General features: G+C 35.0%; 1 protein-coding gene across 2 annotated transcripts; it reads right to left on the reverse strand.

The window, feature by feature from the left end:
- LOC108689771 (lipoma HMGIC fusion partner-like) lies at positions 1-25,640 on the reverse strand. 2 transcript variants are annotated; one of them, XM_018196706.1, is made up of 6 exons: positions 24,092-25,640; positions 19,348-19,466; positions 14,374-14,549; positions 12,703-12,801; positions 10,235-10,379; positions 1-779 (listed from the first exon to the last, which is right to left on the reverse strand). In XM_018196706.1, exons 1-5 carry the CDS (start codon positions 24,179-24,181, stop codon positions 10,243-10,245), a joined length of 621 nt encoding a protein of 206 aa, XP_018052195.1. In that variant the 5' UTR covers positions 24,182-25,640; the 3' UTR covers positions 1-779; positions 10,235-10,242. The 2 variants fall into 2 exon arrangements, with proteins under 2 accessions (XP_018052195.1, XP_018052194.1); XM_018196705.1 differs by lacking the exon at positions 1-779 and having other exon boundaries at positions 10,198-10,379.
- Between the last annotated feature and the right edge of the window lie 277 nt (positions 25,641-25,917).

Genomic DNA, 25,917 nt, shown 5'->3' on the forward strand with positions numbered 1-25,917 from the left:
ACTTTAAATGTCTTGGTTCTTTTTGAACTTGCTATTTTCTCGCAGATTAATTTTGCGTAAGTTGAGAATTTTGAGCTAAATTTGATCCTACTATCGAGAGTTTCCGAGGGGTTTTATTACATCTCTTTTCACTATAAGCGCATTCGACGTAGAAATTACTCCTCATTATCCGCATTTTTATTATCGCCGTTTTACGTCCTCGTAAAGCATCTCATTTAAACGATTAATTCGTTCCTAGTCGAGCGACGTGCACTTAGAAAATGAATGAAAGACAACGTGATTTTTTCTTGCTCATTTTATTTACATCTCTTCTCTTTACATCGCGACTCAACATCGTAAATATTTATTCTTATCGTGCGTTCCTTTGTATCAAATATTATTGAGCTAATGTAAAAGTGCACTTCTCTCTTAATGATCGGTATGATCCAATTCATTCACCGGTGCGCAACGCAACTTCTTCTGTCTTCGCTTATCTCATCATCTGTTTTTATCGCTGTGTCGCTGATTCGCCGCGTTACCGCATTCCTCTCTTCTCTCAACCTGTCTGCACCAATGTCATTATCCTCCTCCACCTCCTCTCTTCTCCTTTACACTAGTCCGCTTATAGGAAACTACTTCGTGTCACGTAAGAGCATTTGCCCTCGAAAGTGATCTTTGCCATAAATCCTCTTTCATCTTATCCATTCTCCTCGAGGGAAGATGATGCAAGCAGGACTGAATAAGCCCGTAATTAGGTCACTATGCAGACGTAATTGGACGATTGTTGATGAAAAGACATACTGCGACAGAATGGAAGATTAACTGGATGATAAACAAGAGTTAAAAATATTTGGATAATATATATTTAATTCTAAACTAAATGAAAAATTAACTTAAAATTAATCGAAGTTAAAATATAGCAAGATAAAATCGCTAGACGTGAATTAGACACTAATCCTAAATCACTTTTTATATTTAAATAATTATAGTATTTTTCATTAAATGATACATATCTTCTTTAGCATTTGTTTTATCTCTTTGAAGTGTCAATTGAATTTATTAGGAACAGTGCTACACATTTTATTAATGTCATTAATTAAATGTGCGAAGTTAATTAACGTATGTATCTTTAATGTTTCTTTCTTTCAAAATATAATATCATAAGAATTGCCTTATGGCTTTTATAATAGGTTGTAAATAGTATTCATGAAAAAATCAATTTATACTCAGTCGAGATTAAATGTGACCGCGGATATTGTTTAATCACTATGTTATAACGATAATTTTATTGCATAAATTTATTATAAAAAATGTTTAAAAACTTACAAATCTTATAAATGATCTTACTATTACTATAACTTAACTGTTTTTTATTGCTAAACGTTTAATTTTCATCATTTTTTTAAAATTATGGTTGATTTTTAATTGTCACTAATTTTAAATAAACTTGAATGTGTTAAAATTGCATCATTATCCGCAATTAGATTTTAGAACTAGATGTGAATCATTAATTATAATTTCGTTATATATATTACGATATATATGCGCAAATCATTTTTATTATCCTTGAGATGTAGTAATGTCTCCAAAAAGGATAAAATATTTAGTGAATTGATCCCCAATTAATACAGGGTCTAATTGTCGATAATTGTCATTAATTTATTTAATTCTATTTAAACTAAAACATATAAACGGTGAAATGAAATGAAATCATCCATAATCTTTATGATCAATTATGACTATTAAATATTTTATTAATTGTTTGATATTGTTCTGGATAAAAAAAAGTATGAATTTTTTTTAAAGAGTGATTCACAACTAGTGGTTTTACCTAATACGAATGTACAATTAACTTAAAGTGAAAGAATGAGCAGGAAAATCAACATACGTTTTTTCATTTCCTTTTTATTATAAAATATATTAATGTACGTAACATTTACAGCAGATGAATACATATAATGGTATGTACATAATTGTCGTTTACATAAGGAAACGGTCATGGATGACAAGTACGAGAGGAGCAGTTATGTAATAATATATTCTATATTGTAAATTACATACTGCACGAGCTTTCGCAGTTACTTACGAAAATGAAAACTTTCAGATTAATCTTTGTTAATTGTGTCGGATTGTATATCAAACACCATTTATTTATTTTTACGTTGAATGCGTATGTGCATACTTTTTTCAATTCGAGCTCTAACTAAACATACGCTCGTCACGCTTCTTTATTTTTCACGCGTATGTACACACACGGGACACACAGAACACAACGCACATACATACAAGTCACAGACCTCAAAATATTTTATTTAACACGTACATTTGGATGCGATTCAATCGATCAATTAATCAGGTTCAATTAATGATTTTTTCTAAATAAGTTTTCTAATAAGAATTTTATGCGTTATGCTACATATAAAAATCGAACGCAAACTTTATTTTATTTGTCAAAGTTAAAATTATGAAGTTTTATCAGGAATATACTGAAATTCAATAAATCTTGGAATTTTTTCATGTTCTTTCTCTCCTCCCCAGTAAAAGCATTGTGCATTCTGAAAGCTTCAACAAATATATTCCATTCTTCTTGTTCTCGGAAAAAAAAACTATAGTTAAAGGGAATAAAACGTCGTAGAATTAATATTAATGTGTGCTTAATAATTGTATCAGAAATGTATCCTTTAAATAAATGTCCTGAAGATCCTCTTTTTGGCATATCTGCTTAATATGCTGCTATCAGCAAATTATTGTTATTATATTCCAGCAGCTAGAACACGCGCATTTAATATACATTAACGATTATGTTAGCCATTGTGATGTTGGAACGTATTTGTGACGATAGGAGATCGCGATGTGAAGCACGTTACATAAAATAATGATAGGAAATGAATACGTGTTCATGGAATATTTGAACCAAGGTGTACACATTTTAATATGCCAACATTATGTATTCCATTATTACGTAATATTGAACTTAAAGTAAACATATTGTTTATTATTCTAAATGGAAAATTTATTCACCCGCATATATGCTCATTTAATCCTTTTGTTTGGCAAACTCTCGACTAATCGAATGTACACGACGATACCGATATCATGTGTTATTATTTGCAACGTGCTTCTTCGTAAATATCATAAAATGTTTTACTATGCTTGTTTATTGACAATACGTTTTTGTACAAAACGATAGATGGTAATAGCGATGGTCTCTTTGAAAATTCATATTTATATTCGTATTTTTATGATATACCGATTGGGTGGTCCTTAATTTTCGTATGAATTTGTAATAGATGATAATACGTCAATACAATTAATATTCGGTACACTGATCTTATGGTAGAAAATGAGAGCGAAGAAGGTCGAGAATGAAAAATGTATATACAACGACATTTGGGAAGCACGATAGATTACGCTGTCATAATTTGCATAACCGTCGATTTCATGTACACGTCGCTCGGATATATCGATCGTCACTCAGCAGATTTAGTAGACAGAGGAAACAGAGAAAAACGACCCTTGAGAAATCTTATCCTCATTCTCGGATATTCTCTTCTCATTCAATAGCTCTCCAACGCATCCAATATCTCATATTTTTCAGCACTTCCGAGCTGTCGAAATTATTACGACCATAATATAACACCGACCGACAATTGCCTTCCTGAACGCTGCGAGAAAATAAATAAACAATTAAGGATGCGGCAGATAAGTATCGATTGATTAATCGATGCCTCATTGGTCGACAATAATAATCGTTTTACAAAGCTTACCGGCAATTCGACAGGATTAATCACAATCTCTTCCTAATCCATTCAATGCTCGGGAAATACCGTCAAACAGTATCCCTCATTATTGGATCGTGCATTGAAAGTGTCAAATTAACGGGAAAGCTTTACGCTGTTCGATCACAAGCAGAAGCTAATCAAAGAGCTCGTTGCTCTTCACAAAGACGAATTAGCATGGCTCTTTCTATCTTGTTGCCGACAGTTGAGTTATGACTATTCTGCGGATTAGCGATGAGATAATTGAAGAATTGAAATTAGATTATATAATAATAAATAATGGAATCTTATAATTGTCAAATACTGCACGTGATATTGTAGAACAATCTGAGGTAAAAACAAAAATGTTTTATAATAAAACATTTTTATAAGTACTCAATCGTATAGGAGTTTAAATAATTCTTCAAAATCAATTCCTATATTTTTTCAAAGTAATGCATCTTAATCAGTATAATATTGCTGGATGTAATTTTTATACTTTTTTTATTTTTCTTCGAAGCGCTCAATAAGTTTTGAGAAATTTGAAATAAAACAAAATCGAATGTATTTGCAATATTTATTATTTTTTTTCTTTCAGAGAATATATGTTTTGCTATTTTGTTCTTGTTTTTAAGAATATATGTCAGTTTTCTCGTGGTTGGTTTTATTCATTCGCGTTGACATCGTATACATTTTGAAGATTTAGAAATTCTTATCCTTCCATTTTGTATAATATTTTGTCATACACATAATATGTACATTCAATGTTATATTTTATGAATATTTCATTACGTAGGAAGGAGAAAAAAAATAGATCGAATCTTCTTGATAAGATGCCAAAAAGTAATAGGATATTCCTCAGAGTAGAATCAATTAAAATAGAAATGGAAATGCAAAGTAAAATAAATATATATAAATAAATATATATAAATATATATATATAGATTTTTCTATTTTTTCGAAAGTTTACTGATTCAAACATTCTTTGGGTTTTTAATATAAGTACATTGTTTTTATTTTTTATAAACTAGCATAATGCATTATATATGAGACTGCTTTGAAAAAAATATATTTCTCTAAGTTAGCCGATATTATAACTTAAGTCTTCGAATACCTTTTCGATTCAATTTATGACGTTGAAAGGCTTTTCTAAAGAACAACTGCTCGACGAAACAAAAATCGTCGTCACCCGTAATCGTCACGATAAAGGACGTCTCAATTGCTTCGAAAAACCGTTCTAAACTGTTGTTTTGCGACCACAAGACTCATAACGGAAACTTTGGGAACAGTGGAGACATCGAAATCGTTCAAGTTGGCGAACTTTCTTTTCTACGATAGAAATTGACATTTTCCGGTATATTGTCGTGCGAACTACGTGTAATCGCATTAATCAGGTCTTAACTTTCTTTCATTTCTTCTCTTCTAATTTTCTCTCTCTCTCTCTCTCTCTCTCTCTCTCTCTCTCTCTCTCTCTCTCTCTCTCTCTCTCTCTCTGATTATATTTTATATTAAAATATAACTTTGTTATTTTACTGAAGATAAATTTTATTGGAAAATTGATACGATGGTCTCGTTACTATATGCTTATATTATATGGTGCATATATTGTTGCAAATAAAATTATGCTACTGCGTCAGTGTGCACCATTTATCTCACTACATCATTCTATAGCTTTTAATGTCTCATCAAAAAAACGTTTTCGCGTTATTATTTTAACAAACAGATTATAATTATGATTATAAAAATTATTTGCCTTAAATGTATTTTGCATTGTAATATATTACAAAATAAAAAAACTATTGCTAATTGCGAATCTAAAATACATAGATGTGACGCGCATAGCGATATTTTCAATATTTTACTGAAATATCATAAAAAATTATTTTCAAAAAATAATTATACATATGTATTTCAATTTTTTTTACTTTCGTATTTTTTGTTTTTTTATTCTCTAATTTTTGCTTTAATTTTACCTTTTCCAATTTTAGTGAGCTTTGAATTATAATAAAGTTACTCTTCAGACAAAAATAAGAGATACATATTATTTTTATTTAAAAAATTATACAATTCCTCATTTTTTGTCTAGGAAAACAATATAATTAAAGTTCATTAAAATTCGATAAAGGACACTTTCCTCGTTAGAAGTATTAGAATGTTTCCTTGTTAGAAAATTAGAGCTGAAGATATATATTAAAAATATTATCTGAGATAATTTCCGTCTCTTATTATTTCGACAGTATTCACTCGAAATAGTAATCGACATCGTTTCAAAGAAATCCTTCAATCCTTTAACGTACGATTGAGTACATTTATAAAAAAATTATCTTTTATTTTTATGCGCACTGTTAATTAGTAGTACATAAAACTCATTAAGATTATAAAAGGAAGTTAAAGGGAAAAGAATTGGATTGCCTCGGTCTGGTTATCATTTGCATTTCTACAAAAACGAATAAATGTATGTGTATATTGAGCGTAAAGTTCTTGCTAATATCTTAAGTGAAATATAGTCTATCGTTTTCACTTCTTGCCTCTTGCCCGAGAAACCGAATTATAGAGGGTGGAAACAGTCGTGGCGAAATTAAGATTAAGCAGAAGAACGAAGAGAAAATAAACTGGCGCAGGAATTTGCTCGTAATCCTTATAGACTCCTCCTCAAGGACAGCTAAGCAAGCAAGTAACTGGTTGCAGAAACGGTATGTTTATAGAGACAGCGAAATGGCTCTGGCTAGTTCTGTACGATAAGTGCTCATGGAATCGAGCGAGCGAAAACACATAAGGACTATGGTGTAAGAGGGTAACAACGGTTGCTCGGCTCGTCGAGACATTTCTCGTGCTCTTGAATCGTTCCCTTTCGCCACGATCTACCGTATCTCTCTCGCTAGCGAACCGAGCATAGCTCAATTAGTCACGAGAACGAACTCGCTTTTCCGGCTATCTCTTTTCCCCACCTTCGGCGGTTGGTGGTGTCGGCTGGTCATGAGAGAAATGGCCGGGGCGAGGTCCTTAGGTTTAGGAAGGAAGGGCGGAAGTCGATAAGAGGCAAAGTGGAATCGGGAAAGCGGCGTTGTGGAAGCGCGTAAGCGAAAGATGGAAGAGGGAAAGATCGGTGGGGAGGTAGGACGACGAGTTAGGAAAAAGAACGGAACGAATGAGGGACGGGATGTGTTGGAGAATGCGCACGCGAACGGGAGAGGTTTTACCGCGAAAGTTTCTCGAGGGAACGAACAGAACGTCCGACGTTCTACCAGCGCGAGCGAGCAAACCAACCCATCGATCGATAGATCCGGTGCGGCGCGGTGGCTCGTTTCCTTCATCTTTTTTTTTCTCTTTCTCTCTTTTTACTAAGTCCCGCTCAGGGGACTGTACTTCTCGGTGGAAGCCTAAAGTTGCAGCTTGAGAGAAGAACATGGTGTAGTAGATCTAGTAGTACTGTGAGCGAATCACGAGTTAACGAGTGAATCGAGTTAGAGGTTTGAGATGCGGAAGTTGCTGAAAGTCTTATTGGAAAATAAGAAGATACGACTACGACGCATGTTGTTAAGTATCGGAAGAAAAGTTTCAGAGGAAGCTAATTAAACCTAGCTATCTCAAATATATGTATATAATAAAAAAGATTGTAATGTGCACGAGACGTGATATTTAAATCGGAACTTTCTACTTTGTGAGCACATTCTCGATCCAGCGGAAACGATTGACGCATTCATCGCAATTCGTAGATTTCGGTAACGTTATGTGGGCGCGCGCATTGACAAGCACTAAATCCAGATTGAAGTACAGGAAGTAGATAACGCAAAAAGCTTTCAGTAGTTTTATGACACCTACAGTAGAGTGTCGCGCAATTTGCGATCGCGAAAGCCATGACGATGCGCGCGACGCGACGTCGTTTCGCGTCAATAACGGGTAACCGAGATATTTTCAGAATTCCCGACGATTTCCATAGTCAGAATATTTGAACGCATGGAAAGAAAGAAAGAGAGAGTGGTGAGAGAAAGAGAGAACGATAACCATATCACCGTTGGTTCTTTTATTCGCGATGAAACGATTTGTATCAGACGCACGACAGTGGAGGAACCACGACGAACGAGTCCGTTTATTTCATGCGTCACAATACGAGCGCACGCATATGCGTGCAGAAAAAATGCCGATTAATGCAAGAAGTAAGCGGTGCGTAGAGAACCGCGCGAACGAAACATGCTCCGGCGTGTTTGCTCAGCTCGGATTTTTATCCGGCCAATAGCGATGCCTTCACCGAATAACGCGCGGCCATCGTTTGTGCGCGCCGTTCCATCAGCACGTGAAATTCAACCGCACCCGCAATTGCGAATTTCACCGGGCTAACACATACACACCTTGCTTACATACGCGCTCTGAATATTACGTTTTTTTTTATATCGCGCATGCAGGTACAGTCACGGGCTGTTTTTTACCTGGGAGCTACGGGCTGGTAGCTCGATATTCGCGAGAATGAGCATCGCGAGACAGCGAGATTTTGCGGCAAATTGCAAGGTCGTTTTGCTTAACAAAAAGTACAAAGGCATCAATTCACTCGCGAATTTTTTTAACTGATGAGAAATAAAAATAAAGAGGACTTTTCGCGCGTCGTTCTCGCGCGTAAACGTCGCGATTTGCATTGAAAGTTTAAACGAGACTATCAAATATTCAACAAAAAAATATTTCTCTTTAGCTAACTCGACCTTCTGATTCCTCCGTTTGAAAAAAAGAGAGCGAAGTGAAAGACCGGTGCGGACAGTTTAGATAAGAGCCACGATACAAATAAACTACTACCCGCATCAACCCCAGAACTCTGATCTTCTCTCTGATCCTTTTATCTTTTAATTACGCGGATTTCGCCACCAGTTTAATTCTCAATCCGCTTTTCCGACTTGAACCCAGTTTTCTCAACGCTTCCACGATTCAATATGGATAACAATCGCCGTTTGATAAAATAGTGCCAACGAATCTTTTAAGGAATATAACAATTTTCTATTATTAAAAAAAAGTTATTCCAGGGAAAGAGATTATCTCTCGTAAAAGTTGGAAAACAAAAAATTACATAGTAACCAAGAGTAATATATCCTAGAAATAAAATCTGGAATCGTAGATCCAAATAAATTTTAAGAGAACGCTAAACCGACACTCACGGTTGAGCCAACGCATTACTTCCACGAAGGAAATAGCGTCTTGAGGGGAGAATCCGAAGAGACGAGGATAAATAAGAGGAACGTGCAAATCTCTGGAGAGTCGAAACGTTCTGCGCGCCTTTGCGATCGATATATCCGAAAGGCTTTCGGACCGTGGGAAACACAGTGATTCCCGGTCCTCGACGAGGACTGAGGAGGGTGCAGAGCGTGCAGCAGCTCTTCTGGATATCGTGATCGTTACAGCGCATCTGAATGATACGGGAGGAGAGAGGAGAAAAGAGGAGAGGAAAGGAGTGTCCGTTTTCCTTTCCCGCGTCCCACATCCGGCTCCTTTCCAGTCACCGTGTGTATTCGCCCGGCAAGCGAACGGCGAGCCCGTCTTTCCGTGCGAATTGAAAGTGCTGAAAGTCCCGTCGAGGCGAATTGCCAATTGCTTCGTCGCTCTCAGCCAGGGGCTTACTACGGCACGAAATTGGAAATACCGTGGCGCGGCTTTCTCCAACCGTCTGCCGAGATCGGCGAGACCGGCGAGACAGGAGTCAGGACTATAGGATTCACTCCGGCGTGTATATACATACGTACATATGCAGGTTGTGGGCTATATACAAAGACGCAGGATTTGTTTCGATGGAGATAGAAAGGGTGGTAGATACGCGTTAACCTGTCAAAAGTTTAATCAATCTCCCGAAATCTCCGGATCTCTTGCGGACGTGATTTCGAAATCTCGCGGATTGCTCGCAAGGAAATATCAGTTGTATTGGTCAGGGGATCATAGAGAGTGCCTCGAACTTTACGAATCTCGCTGAATCTCGTCGAAGATAGCATCTCTGGAGAAACATGATTGTTCGTCAAGTTTCGATCGCTACGTCATATATGACGTGACGAACTAAAGATTAATATCCTTTCGAGCTATCGACTCGTATCTATCCCGTTAATTTCACTTCAATTATTCATCATTTTGTCTGTCGAGATCACAATGTTCATTTATAATGTTCGTCTCGCTGATCTGTATTGTAAGTCAACGTCAATATTAACGGGGTTATTCGCGTACGCAGGAGGTGCGTTTATGTTGAACCACGTGTTAAATCATCGCAAAACATGCGGAAAAATTCGCACTCACGCCCTGCTCGAAAAATACAAACATATATATACACGCACGCGCGCGCAATGAGAACGCGATTCATGCATGCCGCGATGCGCGGAATTCGTACGCGGTATTTGTACGCACGATGACACATGTTCGTGTTCACGTACGCACGATGCGTGCACGCAACAGGCACGCGTGATCAACAGACCGTGACGATGGAGAGTGTGGTCGTCTTTGGCGAGGCGTAGGCGTGTATCGACTGAGAATACCTCGATTGTCAAATGCGCAGAGGATCCGTGTGCGGATTCGCGTCGGGCTTGTGTCGCGCCGCGCAGAAGCTCAGGCCGAAGCACAGCATCAGCAATGCCACCGAGCCGACCAGCAAATGACTCGACCAGGACACCGAGCACTTCCCTGAAACAGATGGCATCCGTCCGTCATCGACTTGTCTCGGTGATCCTTCTGACGAAACCTCGACACCGATCCGTAACTACCCACGGGAATTTCTCCGAGAATAGCTTAGTCAGCCTAATCGTCGTGCTGAGGTTGTAATGCTGGTGAATGTAATCATCGCTTGTAATACCTTAATCAACGCTCCAAGATAGACTAATAAATTGAAACAAATTTGTCTTATGACGTAGACCAGGAATTAAGGAGATAATTACAGAAAATATCTTTTAAGATATTACAATTAGAGAGATAAAAAGATTGCTTTTTAATGACGCAACAGGCAAGCTCTAAGTAAAAAACATCACTACGATATTATTATAATCAATTTTAATCCTCTGCCGGCAACATGGAGTCTTAAAGACATCATCGATATTTCTATTGTTAATTCTATATAATAGACAGATTTAAATTTGTATAAAATAAGAAAATGTCCAATTCATATGATAGTAAAAAAATGTTGTTAATCCTCCGCGAACCAGGTGAAAAATTAACATAGATTATATGTGGATATATCTCATACCCCGTGCTAGACTTCATAAATATACTATCATAAATATACTAATTTAGTACGATTGGTAATAACGCACTCTTCAATTGTATGAAACCGATGACATGCGCGCAATATTTTCTAAAAAGCTATAAAAATTCATCTCGCTGGGATATATCATATTCCATCTGGTTCTCGGAGGGTTAAAGCTTTGACAAGTATACCAGAATTTTTTCAGATTTTTATATAATCCGAACAAAAATTTTACTCGTGTTTCTCAAAGGCCCCTACATTGATGGAATTAATGGTCGGCAAAGAGTTAAATATTATATTATTAATTTTGATTTGACAATTTGAGATAAGAGCTTATCTTGATACTTTTATAAATAAATGTTTTCGATAGAAATAAATGAATGATAGAAATAAACAGAGCAATGCATTTTATTTAAACTCGATGATAATATAATGAACGTAATAAGTATAACCGGTATTGTCACTGATGTAAATAGAATACTTATAAATCTAATTTGACGCTAAAACAATAGAAATGTTATTTGCGATTGTGTTATAATTGGAAATATATCGAAGATAATAATCGGTTCGAACAATTTTAGATAATTGGAACATACTGGTGTTTCTATCAGAATTTATAAATAAGTTTAATTTTCAACCTGCAAGAGATATCGTTTAACTAACGGTATTCTATTAGAAATATATGTGATTCGGTCGTCATCGCTATGACGTTGGTTTTGACGTCGGTTTGACCTACCAATCCGAGTCTATTCCTAGCACTCACCTGGGATTACTTGTCACCTGTACACCGAATAGCACGGATTATACTGGATTTTCAATAACCTTTCAGAATTCTATCAAAAAAATATACAATCGCGCTCACATTCAAAACATACCGAAATTGATTAATTTTATCAAAAGTTTCTTTTGTCGATGCAAAATTGCTTATTTCATATATAACTCGAAAAAATGTTGAGACATCTTGATCGAATCTTCATTATACAAGAAAAAATTTAAGATTATTTTTTAATGCGACAATTTCTATTTGATGCAGTTGTATGAAATAAATAAACGAATATTTCTTTGGATTCTATCGCGCGGTTAAACCGGATGTGGATTTATCAGAGATGATCCTGCATGCATGAAATACAACGTATGCATCCGCAGTCACGGAGAATCAATAACGAATTATCTCTCGAGTATTGAAAGGGAAATCATCAGATCGCCGATGTCGAGCCGCATCGTTACGTGTCGCTTTGGGAAATTACGAGAAAATCAGAAACTACATGAGGCCAGTGAGACGTGAATTTGTACGTCTCATAAAGTTACACACAAGAGCCATAAGTCTCAATTGATTTATGTTAAGTCTCGAGAAATGACTGTAAATAGTTGAGTATTCGATAAAACGCTCCGGGAAATCGCTTGCGAAAATGCAGAAAGTTTCATTACTGATTCCAGTCCGTCGTCGCATCGTTGTCGTCACTTGGTAGTTACGTCTTAAGAGCGATTACATACAGACATATATCCGCATTTCGCCACGTCGCGTCGCATTGGAATGGCAATTTCTCGCTGAAGACGTCGTTAAACTAGGAAACAAGCAACCTCCTCTCTCGCGCGCGCGCGAATCTATCGAGCACGTTAATTAATTACCAAATTAAATCAATAATTCGCGCGCCACATTCCGCCGAAATTAAGTTCCGGCACCATTCCACGCGGTTCGCATCCCGCGATACCTGCATCGCGTTCCTGCAGATTCGAAAACGATGTTTCGAAGACGAGGATACTCACCGAGATTGTAAACGTTGGCCCCCTTCCCACAGGATTCGCGTACCTCCCGATTATCCCAGCCTATCGGATACATGACCAGGCCGCCGCATATCATCGTAGCTGTAACAAGTAAATGAAAATGATTTATCAATTTTAAATTGCCCATTGAATTTATACTGTAAGAAATTTCTGTTGTAAACTTTTAGAAGTGTTGGAAATTTTGATCCAACAAAAATGTGTAAATTTAAAAAATTATATTGTGAAATTACAATAACATTTTGTGGTAAAGTGTATTCAAATCTCTAATATCATAAATTTCTGTTGTAAATTTGCAAATATTGTAAAATCACAGTAAAATATTATATGATTTTACAAATTTACTGCACATTTTTATTGTAAAGGTATTGTAAATTTACAAACATTTCTAACAGTGTAGTTGCCGTTGAAAAGTGTCGACTAATTTCTGTTTATTCTGTTTTTCTCTTTTGTAGTACTGATAATATTGTTAAGATGTTTAATAAGTTTCTTCCCCTTGAAAATATTAACTTATAAAGAATAATTAGAGATTAGATTGCAAAATTGCTTTGCTTACAAAATATGAATACTTTAGCAAAAAAAGCTGCATTGCTCACGCGAAATTTGTAATTTTAACGTTGTAATCAAATACTTTTCTTCTAAAAAAAATAATATTATGACATTCCCGGCTTTATTCTGCATCGATCATGTCTGTGACTCAGTCATTTTTCGAAAGTAATCCTTGAACGTAGAAAAGGATCGAAAACAATGAGCTAACTTGAAGCGCATAAATGGAATATGTCAATGTTAGAAGAAGAATGACGTCGCTTGATATCTGTTTTATTTGAGGACAGTTCATTATTTCGCTGTGAAATGCGAGTCTCTCACAGCTCCATTGCTTTCGCATCAATTTGAAACGCAATAGGGATGAGTTGTCATTTTTGAAAGTGCATTATTTTTTTTCATGCTCAATGAAAGTATTCGAAGCTTATTTTATCATATATAATTTAATGGTATAGAAAAAGAAATAATAAAAAGAAAAAAAAAGGAGAAAGGAAAGAAAAGATATAAATAGAGATATATTGTAAAGATAAAGATAATGTAAAGACAAGGAATGAGTATTTTGTAAGACAACAAGGCTGAGTATAAAATAAGATTATAGCGTAGTATATTATAGTTAATGATAGGAAATTTATTATCTATTTATAAGTTAAGGAAACGAATTGAAATGAAATCAATAAAAAATAGGATGTAGATGGAATGTGCAGTTAAAAATATATAAGGGAAGATAGGACGGTAAATAAGAGTAAAGAAATACTAGGTAGAGATAAAAGGAAATAAGAATGAGATATGGACACTAATAATAGACTGTGATATAGAGATTATGTATAGGTAAAAGAGAATGCATTGTAATAGTTTAGGTTTATAGTTGTAAGATAAAGGCGGGAGAGGAGTGTAAGTGTGAATGAGTTAACTTCTATTTCTGTAAACCAAGTCCCCTTCTTGGCTTGTATATGCTGAAGTGTAAATAAATAAATTCTATTCCATTCTAATTTAATGATATGCGAAAAATATTTTTCTTTCATAAATAGTAATAGTAACGAAACATTGATCGTAACGAACCCACATGTAATAGCGAAATTTAATTACAAGTTGCGAGAAATATAATACACTCACCAGCGAGCAATTGTAAGGAACCAAGAATCCTCGTGTGCTTTGGCGTTTTGAGAATATGCGGAAGGAATGATGATGCCGCTGCCAAAAGTGTGAGGGCGCCGATCACGGCAATCGCAACGCCGATACCCATTGTGACTGTGCTCGCCTGCCACCAAGCACTCGGTATGTCCCAAAAACTGCAACGAAACATCGCTTATGATAAAAAACTGTTCAATAATTTAATTAGAAATCTTTTCCATATCTTTTAAAAAGAATATTTATATACAGTCAGTGGCAAACAAGAGCATTATTTAATAATTCTTTGAAATAAACCGAATATATTAAACACTATGATTATTGGTACAAAAATGTTTTATTTGTTAATTGTGTAATAGAACAATTCAAATAATATCGAAGTTTCAATTAATTCACAATGTGTTTATCACAAATTTAACGAAATAAACTTTATTCGGTATTTATATACTTATCTTTCTACATTAATCAATAACATGCGCAGCGCATATGACAAAATTAGCGCGAATTTGTCGAGCCAATGCCTCAAGCAAAATGAGGGAGTAAATTTATTTTCATATTATTACATCCAATAATGCAATAATATTATAGAAACTAACTCATATGTAAAATCATTCGGCTATTGCATTTCGATATACAATCAAAATTTTCACAGCGAAATTAAGCAAAATTAAGTTAAATTATATGATGGATTTGCAGAATTTTCTGGTATTTTGAACAAAAATTGATAATTTACATTATGTAATTTATAACAGTTTTCAGCTGATATCTTTATGTTGGAATCGCAAATTATTTGATATCGCTTTATGTTGAATCTCTCAAATGCACAAAATATGCTATAATTTCAATAAAAAATATCTTCAATAAAAAATAATTATAAAGCAGTCACAAACACAAATAAACGTTCTATAGAAATTTAGAAAAATATAACGTTGAATGTTATTTCAAATAAAGAATCGGCTCTCTGGTGAAACTGCCGATGCCGAAAAACGAAAGAGTGATGCGAAAGGATATGGAAACGAATAAAACGTAACTATGCGGAATATTTTTTGTTCTATGTAAATATTATTTGTGAGAGATATCGTCGCGTAAAATATTGTATTATCTGTTTTTAACTTCTCAAAGTTTTGATCTGTTAACCATATGACTAAACACGATATTTTTCGGGATGGTATTCTACGTAAAAACATCGCATATTGTTCCGACTTTTATTTCGCAAAAAAAAAAAAAAAAACAGATTATCAATCGTAGCGAGCGAAGTTAAAACCACTCGTATTTCTTACATTTTCGTAACTCTTCCCTCGACCTACTATTCATTTCGGGCATTGCTAACTCGTATAGCTTTCTGTGTCAGCTAACTTTAAATAAATTCAATTCTCGAAATATTTTGTGCATATTTATCGAAATGCCGTTGCAATAACTGTACTATTAAAAAAAAATATTCAGTAATATAATAATAAGACATAAAAGATAACTTGGAATATTTTAGGAAATTATTTTGTAAAGTTTATGTGCCGTAAAACTAATCAATAAATTGCCGAGTTGATTATATGCCGAAAGGTAACGTTAATACAACTATCGAAATGTCTCGATTTGCAGAGACCAACTATTAGCACTTATCGTGCTTATATTGCTTACATTAGGGGGTAGAAGAGAAGGGAGAAACACATTTCGCGTGTGTACGATTATGCTATCGTGCACATTTGGCCAATCGGGAAATTGCTTGTGGTACAACCGACACTTTCGAGAATCAGATATTGAAACAGCTATAATGCGTATCCGGTTTACATTGCGATGCTGCGGATGCAAAAAAGGTTGTTAACGCGGAAATCAACATAATAATAATAATAATAATAATAATAATAATAATAATAATAACAAGATGCATTTTGCAATGTCAAAAATGCCAATATTAAACTCACAGCAGATCTAATTAAGATTAAATTTCCTTGAAAAATTTATCAACATCACTACGTATTTAATCGATAGTGGATCCGACGAGTGAATCTTTATTTGGCCGAGTCTATATGGCAGATGAAAAAGAAACGAAAAGCGGTTTCATAGGATGGTAGTACTGACACCATTCGACCTACATACGAATTTACGAAAATTAAATCAGAGGTACATACGCGAGATACATTTTTATCCCTTTTCGTGGCGAGATCTCGTTAGAAAGAGTACAAGCGGAATTAAATTTGTGAATGATTCATTGTCGACACTCGTCTTTCCACACTCAATGGTATTCTCAATGAAAAGTACACGTTTTTTTTTTTTTTTATAAAAAAAAAGTCTCCCGAAGATAGAAATATTAAAGCAATGCTATAATTCCATTTTAACATTATTATCATAATAGTTACATATACCTTAATTAACGTGATATTAACGTCGAAATCCGCTTGTTTTAAAACTGATTCGAGAATAAAGCGCATTAGAGAAAATATTATTTCATCATCAATCAAGTTCCATATCTGTTTTGACGAAACGTTTTGAAAAAAGTATAACAGTGATACGCGCGTACTTTTTACTTTTTTTTGTCGTTTCTGCTATTGTATATGCCTTGTAAAGTAAAGACACACGCAATTGTCAGAACAATCTCCATACAATTCTATACCGCTACTGACATCATCAATATATGTATAGTTAAATCGATCATATTGTCCTTTATAACTCAACTAACAAACTAACAACTCGTAGCGCAAAACACTGTAATTCTCTTAATTGTCAGGTAAAACTCATCGATTCAAGTGGCATTAAATTAAACCTCAAATATATTACGATTTCTACGACTATCTGCGAAATACGTTACAGACTGCGCGTACGAATGCATCAGCGATGCATGGAGTGTTAGATCAATCAACGAATGCGCAAGCAACAAAAAAAAAGAGAACTTACATAATTTGTCATGGGTCGTTGTTTCACTTTTATCACATACATGCAAACTTCGCATGTACTTTAATTGCAAATCCTCTTTACAATCGATGTACAGCAGATGTATCGTAATTCGAATTTGGAATAGACTTTAATTTTTGTTTTTAACCAATTTTATTTTTTCACCGATTTTACAGAGAGTGGATACAGGGATTCGATTCTTTCATATAGTTGCGGAAAAATATAATCAATATAAAAAAACACATGATTTGCAAATACCTTTATATTTTTGCACTCAAAATGCAACTAAATCCGATTAATCACGCGCATTTTACACACCGTTATCGTGACAATCGTTATTATGATCATTATCGGTGTTATCACGTAAACAAATGTATATCGATTAATTTCGGTATATTGATATTAACGATATTAACATTAATATCAAAATTTATTTTCATGCATGCTTAATGAATGAAAATTTATTTTAATGCAAGTTTAATGTAAGTTACGTGTAACTTAAATATATTTTTAATTACACAATATAATTTAGAGTTATTGTTATTTATACAGAGTGTCCGATAAGTTTGGACAAAACGCTAAACTGAATCGAAAAGTCCTCTACCATTTTGCAATTTTCGTAATAGTCAACGAGATATTATCGAAAGATTGTTGAATAAAATTGACACATAAGACAATTTTAAGATTTCTTACGATGTTCTTTATGAAATATCTTAAAAATTTTTCTTAAAGAATTCTTAAAGATATCTTAAAATTGTTTTATGCGACGATTTTAGACATTCTGCTCATTGAATAATTAAAACAAAAGTTGTGAAAATTGTAAAATGATAGAGGACTTTTCGACTCAGCTTAGTCTACATACAAACGCTTTGTCAAAACTTACCGGACACCCTATATAAATAACAATAACTCTAAATTATATTGTGTATTTAAATTACACATAACTATATTGTTTCCAGTATAAGCTATGAAAATACATAGAAAATCGATTGATGATACTTAACTCAATTATTTTTTCACGTTCGAAAGCTTAAGAGGATTGACCGTAAATTAATTTCTACATTAACAAGCGAAAAACATTTCGTTTATTTAGATAAAACAAATAAGATGTAATCGTTTTTTGAGTGTTTTATGTAATACGCCATCTCTCTAAATCTGAATGTTTTACGCAGAAAAAAAGAAAAATCGTGTCATTTCTTTCGTACTTGATTTTTCAATTCCTTTTGTTAACAATAATGCCTTAGTTTTAATGCCGCGACACACAATTTTTACGACCGCGTACGCAACTAATTTGCGAAGAAAGTTTTTATAGCACGTATATCTATTTTTTCACACGATCGCGACATCCTTGCGAAGTATTTTGTAAGAAATTATTCCACAAAATTGTACACTTGAGTCCGACTAAAATTATCCGGATTCTCATTCTAAACTCAAATTAATCCGTCCGTCAAAACTTTGAATATTACTCCCTCGTGTACACCTCGCGAAATGTGTGCAAATTTCTTTTTCCACGCGCACGACATAATTTGTGTAATTTGTGTAAATTTCACGATTCACGCTGAACGTTCATTTCCAGCAAGCGTTTAATCCTCGGTCATATTAATTAGTTTATGACGTTACATGTATTATTTACTATTATTTATTAATAAAAAGCATCATACATATTATAAAACATTTCTTTAAACAATCAAATATCAATTTTCCTCCATATTACTATCATAGGGAACGAATATGTTATTTTATTCTGATAATATAATAATTCGTCCACACGTTCTGCAATCTTGATCATCAGAATAATATTTTCTTGAATTCATTAAGATCTCATTAAAACGAGATAATTAAAATCGCGTGTGACGAGAGGTGTTCGGCATCCGAAATCCGAAATCGTTTTAGTTAACCGGCTCGTTGATTCACGAGAATGACTCGAGCAGATTCAGTGAACAACTGTTCCACAGCATTTCGAGCATTTCAAACGCCTCATGAGCAGAATCTCTCCTCGAGATCCTTAATCGTAGTTACGTACTTACACTCATTCACTTTGATATGGGAATATAGTGATGCGAGAATACGTACCTGGAATACCTCGCACACTCGTAAACTATCTCAAGCGTGGCGTTAGGAGCCCTGATTCGCGGATAATTGCAACGCCGAAAGGAACTGAAGTACGCGTCAGCCTTCCCCAACAGTCGTCCCTGAAAATGCACAAGATCGTGGAAATGCGGTTGTTACTTTATTACGTTTTAACGCTAGGCTTTATAATAAAACTGTATAAAACACACTAAAGCTCGCTAACTTCAGTAAAAGAGGTAGTAAACTTAAAATTACAAGCTGTGCCGCCAATGAAAATACATAGAGCTCATAAATATTAAAGAAATTTACAGACTTAATTTCAGCCCCCTTTTCTAATGTAACTTTCCTGAGTTGTTTGTAGAATGGAAGGTAATAGCAGAAATAAGATGAGGAATATTTGAATAAGTGTAAAGTAGAAACGTCGACGTCATTTGAACGCTACCGATTCGTAGCACGAAAGATTGTCGCATCGCGCGAACATGCAACAGTATCCGGAGCAAAAGACTTATACAGTCTATTCATTTATATGCGAAGGCAATAGCATAGCAAGGGAAATTTTCTCTCCTTTTCAACAGATTTTACACGGCGCCAAAGAAAATGTCTCGTCGTCCTGTTTGAATGCTTTTGATTGCTTCTCTTAATACGAAAAAAATATGACCGGTGGAGAAGGCAGAGAAGTAATAAGCTTGCTTGTCGTTTGCCAAATGCCGTTTTCTTCAAGCATGTTACTTTTTTCGCATTTGTTTCCATTAATATATCATAATAAAAGTCTCTGACTAAACGTAAAATTACTCGAAAAGAACTTATTTTATAAATAAGTTCTTTTTTTTAATTTCTTATTTCCTGCTTATAAATGAATCTAAACGTTTCTAAGAACAAAAAATTTATATATAATAATTAATATAAAAAGTATATAAATAATTAATATAAATATATTAATATAATAATTAATATAAAAAGAAGATTACAATAATATTTTTATTGAAAAAAGAATTATCTTTTAAAAATTTATTTTTCCATTGTAGTGACAAAATTGATTCAAACATAAAATTATTATTAAACAAAGCTCTGAAAAAATCACGTTAGATATATACAAATGATATATTACTATATACGAGACTATATATCCTACAAAATTACGTTCGTATAAAATAAATGCATTCGTATAAAAATTTATGTTAACTCTGATCTATTTAAATTTCACTATATTCCGATCTATTTAAATTTATTATATTGTTTGGATCAATAACGTGATTAAAAATTTTTTAAAAAGTAAAAAATTTATACAAAAAAAAAAGATTTTATATTAACAGATAAAGTTATCAAATACGAGAAAAAAAACATTTTTAAATAAAATATTAATAAGAAAATTACGTTTTGAATCAAATAAATCCAAACAAATCAGAGTTAATAATTATATTTATTTACAAACGTGATATTATAAAATGTAGCACTTAATTTATACGCTTATAAATCTGTACATGCTATAAATTCTAAAGAAAGGAGATAATTTCACATAGACAAAATATACACATGTGTAATTGATTCTAAAGAGAAACACAGCTGTTAATTAAACTGATGAAACGCTTTGGCTAACAAGATTCCTCTTGTAACAAGGCTCTCCTTATAGCTCTAGATTCCTTCGGTGATTCGCTATACGGAGAATCGATACGTCATTAATCCTAAACTGTATAAACGAGCTTTCAGAAACGAATATCCCGATCAATGGTCTCCCAACAAGATCTCGGAAAAATAAACTGTAATTTCTTTCATTACCCGCGGAACCTAAAACCGTAAAAAGGTTTGTCAAGTCTATGTACAAAGTTAGCTGCCTAGAAAAAAATGCAAAATAGATTCGAAACGAAAAAAGTTGTAGTTTTCTAACCATATAATTCTGAAAAGCAGAATTCTCTCTTTCGAGAGGCGGCTTCGTTTGCGACGTGACACGTGGAATATGAACAATTTGGTCGCGAGTAAGGCCAAACTACTTTGAATCTGCCAGACAACATCGGCCAGACCAGGTAAAAGCAAGTAGCAGTCACACGAAGTACAAAGTTACTTGACGATATTCGCCTCATCAACTTCTCTCTACTAAGTTGTCGGTGGCCCAAAGCGTTCTTGTCGCGTTCAAGAATCTTGTACGCATAACGAACGTCTCAGTAAGTTTCAAGGACCGAAATTTTGCCTCGTGTCACAATCAAGACTTTGTTACACTTGTTGACAATGCGTATTGTAGTGCGACGAATTGTAGTTAGAGTGAAATTATTCAATTGTCTGAATTACCTGTAGGACTTTTGATGTAACTTTTGATATAAGTGCATTATTGTTTCGTTACGTGCATATAATTATTATTATTATTTTTAATATAAAATTTTACTAATTTTTTTATTGCCATTCTAGTTACAAATGTCTAAAGAATAACTTAATAACTTTGAATTCTTTATCATGTTCGTTAACATAATACATTGATATATTTCTTTTCATTTGAAATTTCTTCTCTGTGTATCTTTTACTTCATTACAATATAAATTCCTTTTAGTTCGTTTAACTTTGCTAAACTAGTAATTACGTGACAAATATCTGTGTATTGAGACGTTTGCGCTGTAGAACTAATGTTTTAGTTTCGTCGGTTTGTTCGTGGTTTAGAACGAAGAATTCGATTACTATCGCCGTTCTACGATCCATCTTGTCGGATGACTCGAGCTTGTTCGATTTCTCACATTTTCTTTACCGTTTTCTTCCTCCTTCCACTTCTTATTTCTCTAGCTTCTCTGCTTTTCTTATTTCTAAGTTGCTTTTTTTTCACTATTTTTCATTTTTGTATTTCGCTTCTTTGTCGCAAACTCCACTGCTATTCATCTACTCAAATTTTACATCTTGTGGATGGACGAAAATGAAACGTAGCTAGTAACATTATCCACGAGTAATGTTGCAATCTTATTTCAACATTAAAGCTCGCGAATTCAAAAGTGCTTCAAAACGAATATCCTTTAATCTGCATTTTGTCGAAGGGATGCGCTCGCATTCATGGTTCCCAGCTAATTTATTGAGAAATACATCGATACATATAATCGGATTACACTTAACTACGCAGCAGAAATCAAGAATTAACGGAATGAGAATTGTAGAGCCATTGCGCCATTCTCGTTATTCGTAACCCGACCTCAGCAAGTCCTGAAATTCGAGTTCGCGAGTTTCAACCGTCTGATCTTCCAATGAATGGCTCGAGAGTGATAAATGAACTGTCGCTTAAATATACGTGCAAAGCACTCGTAAGAAATAACGTAAGAAAAACATACAATTTTCCGTTTAATAAATATATAATATTTTGTTCTCTCCTGAATTATAATTTCAACGTACCTCGATACATTAATTTATCGATAAATCTGACACGCCTTATTGAAATTATGAAATGCTTCTTGGTATGCACGTCGTTGAAACTCACGAATTTACCAGTACTTTCGTAGCCATGCAAATTTCGTCGATTTTATCACGGTGCCTTTTAAATCGCTTTATATTAGAGAAATTCTCTCAGTCGTCAAAAATCGTCGATATGAGACCTTTCGACGATAAGCGAAGAAGCGAAAACGACTTCTTCATATCTTCATGTCATCGTCATATTAACGATGCGAAGTCCTTATGGAGATGCGGAGATATGTCATGGAAAATGCAAAAACTACGATCGTGTATGTGAAATTCAGAATGACCCTTCGACGTCACAAAAACGCGAAAAACGATGTCGTACAATTTTATAGTGATGGAACAGAGTAGTGTAGTTAAATTTGTAAGCGTAGGTGAATTTTCATAAATATAATTTTAAAAGTTGCTACGGAGAGAATTTTTTCTTAGAATTTACTCTGAAAATATGGTAGTCTTCTAGAAAAGCATATATTTCAAAGAATTTTACGAAAATTTCTTTCATTCATTAATAAAATTCTAATAAAATATGTATAAAATAAGTTTGATTAATTTTACTGAAGTGCATAATAAAAATCTTTAGGATATTGTATTGTACATTGAAAAAAAATATCTTAATTTCAAAGAAATATTTCTTTGCTCGTATTAAAAAAAAATTTCTTTGGATCAATGAAAATTTCTTTGAAAATGAGATATTGTACAATATCTTATTGAATAACATCTTATTTTCAAAAAAATTAAAATTTTGTTCAGTATATCATAACTACCGAGACAATTATATTTTTCAGAGTAAATAAAAAAAAATTCTCTCCTTATAAAAATTAGTAAAAGCTATCAACCATTTGTTCACTAATCGTGCATATCGGACTATTGGCCAGTAGTATATCATCGTGGAACTAATTCAGTTGTGTGGTAATAATGCTATTTTATCCCTATCCGATTGGACGAGTTGCTTTCGTATTTATCGATACCCTATTTTATAGCTCCATTAATGTCACACTTTAATGACCATTAAACATCCAAGAGCGCTAATGTATCGCGCGACAGAGAAAAAAAAAGCGATATTGATTTAATAATAAAGATTTAGTGTTAATTTACATGAATCCTAGAATAACAAGAAACAGAAAGAACAGAATCCTCGTGTTTCGTTAATCATCTATGGCTACCTCATAACTCCTTCAAGATTCCCTCACGATTAACTATTATAATCTTTAAACATTGTTCCAACGGACAAGGAGTTGAAAAACTTTTGAAAGCTGCATCCCTACTTTTATTTATAGCTCTTTATAATGACATAACGTAATTAAAAGCGCGTAACGCGATTGCTCACCTGAATCCAGTAAGGCAGATAAAAACCAGAGCACGCGAGAATCGAGGCCACAGTGGACAGAGTAGCCCACAGCACGCACAGCACTGTCATCTCATCGGTTTAGGAGCGATTACCTCTCTCCCTCACGCACTGCAGTTCATCCTCCATCCGTGCATAACTGTAGAGGACCACCCCCCTAAGCGGTGTCAGGATCACGAACTTCGACGCACCCACACGAGAGATCGGGACCTGCATACGATCTGGACAGCCGATCCCGACAGCCGCTCTCGACAACGTTGACCCTCGTCGCTGTTAAATCCTCTCTTTACGTCATGGCTGGCAAAAGGCGACGATCGATCGTGCGAGTGACATTTATTAGGGTATTGATGTTCCTGTCGCGGCTCGTTTGACACTCGCAGACTGTTAATTCCGAGATCGATCGATCCTCCTCCTAATCGTGGATATCAGAACGCGCCTGGCGATGCGTTCTCTTACGGGTTCGAACATCCGAGCTTTTGCTTTAATTATTCCCTCTTAATCATTCGGTCTTTATCGTCGTTTTCCAATGTAATGTCGCCGACGAGAGGCCAACGGCGAAGCCGTTAATTCAGATTCCACGAGGAATTACTCGGCTCGTAAAACGTGACCGAGGTGTCGCTCAGAATATCACTTCTCCGAAATGAGTCACACGGTTAATTCCGATTCCCATTCTGTAACATATATATCTCATGTCGCAAAATTCATGCCGAGTAACGATGAAGCGATTTCCCACTTACACTTATTGAGAAATCGCAAGAAAATTATCTTTTCAAACGATTGCACAGTTCACTGCTTGCAATTCCATAGACGAGCCACAATTATCTCTCTGTTTGTAAACCACAACTATCATTCAGGTTCAAGTTCATTATTCCGCAGAATGCATTAATTCCGCTTGTTAATAATCCTCTTTCGATAGATGTCCTAAAGATCGCTTCCCAAAGTTACTACGTGTTGTCATATGGATCTGGCTAATTATTCAAAACGTGACATTTATTAGGGAACGTTCAAGAAGAAAAATTAATGATGTGCAAGTCGTATCCTCTGTTTTTTCTGCATCGCATTGTTAATTTACCAATAGTCCGTTTTTCATCGAGAATCCACTGATGGATCTAAATTCTTGCAGAGATGGTACTTTGTTCCCCTGCGAGACGCCTCCAAGGTTAATTATAGATGCGACTACCATTATCCACGCTGCGGTGCTCGTTCTCCACCACGTTCTCGATAAATGAAGCACGTTCATAAAAAGTATTCGTATCATTCGTTTTGGAATCGGGCGCCCGCGCCATCACTCTCACGTCCGCGGCGCGAAAGATATTGAGAAAATCGCGAGACAGAGATCGTGTGGCGGAAAGTTGATGTTTCCGGGTTGAAATTTAATTTTCAACTTGGAACTCGATGACACTTTTTTCTGAAGTGAACGGAGAGCGATGACGAGAAAAATGTAGCGTGCGTGGATATCATTCGAAGTTGTCGACGACGATTACCGTCGTCGTCCGTCGTCGTCGTCGTCGCGCACGGCGCCGCTTCGTGGCTGCGACTGAACGGTTCTGTTCTCCACACTCGGCACTCTCTCCTCTCCGACCCACCCGCGTCGGTTCGCGCTGCGCCGCGCCACGCCGCGCCACGCCGCGCTGCAACCGCACTGTGTGGGAGGACCGAAGGCGCCCGACGATGCTGGACCAGCACCAGCATCCCGCTCTTGGACATCTGGCGAGCACACGCCGCGCCGTGCACGCATGGAGAACGGCGACCTCCGATATAGTACATACGCGTTACACGACACGACGGACGTGTGCGTGCGCAACATA

The sequence above is a fragment of the Atta colombica genome, unplaced genomic scaffold (assembly GCF_001594045.1).
Source record: "Atta colombica isolate Treedump-2 unplaced genomic scaffold, Acol1.0 scaffold276, whole genome shotgun sequence".
In the NCBI taxonomy this organism is placed as follows: domain Eukaryota; kingdom Metazoa; phylum Arthropoda; class Insecta; order Hymenoptera; family Formicidae; genus Atta; species Atta colombica.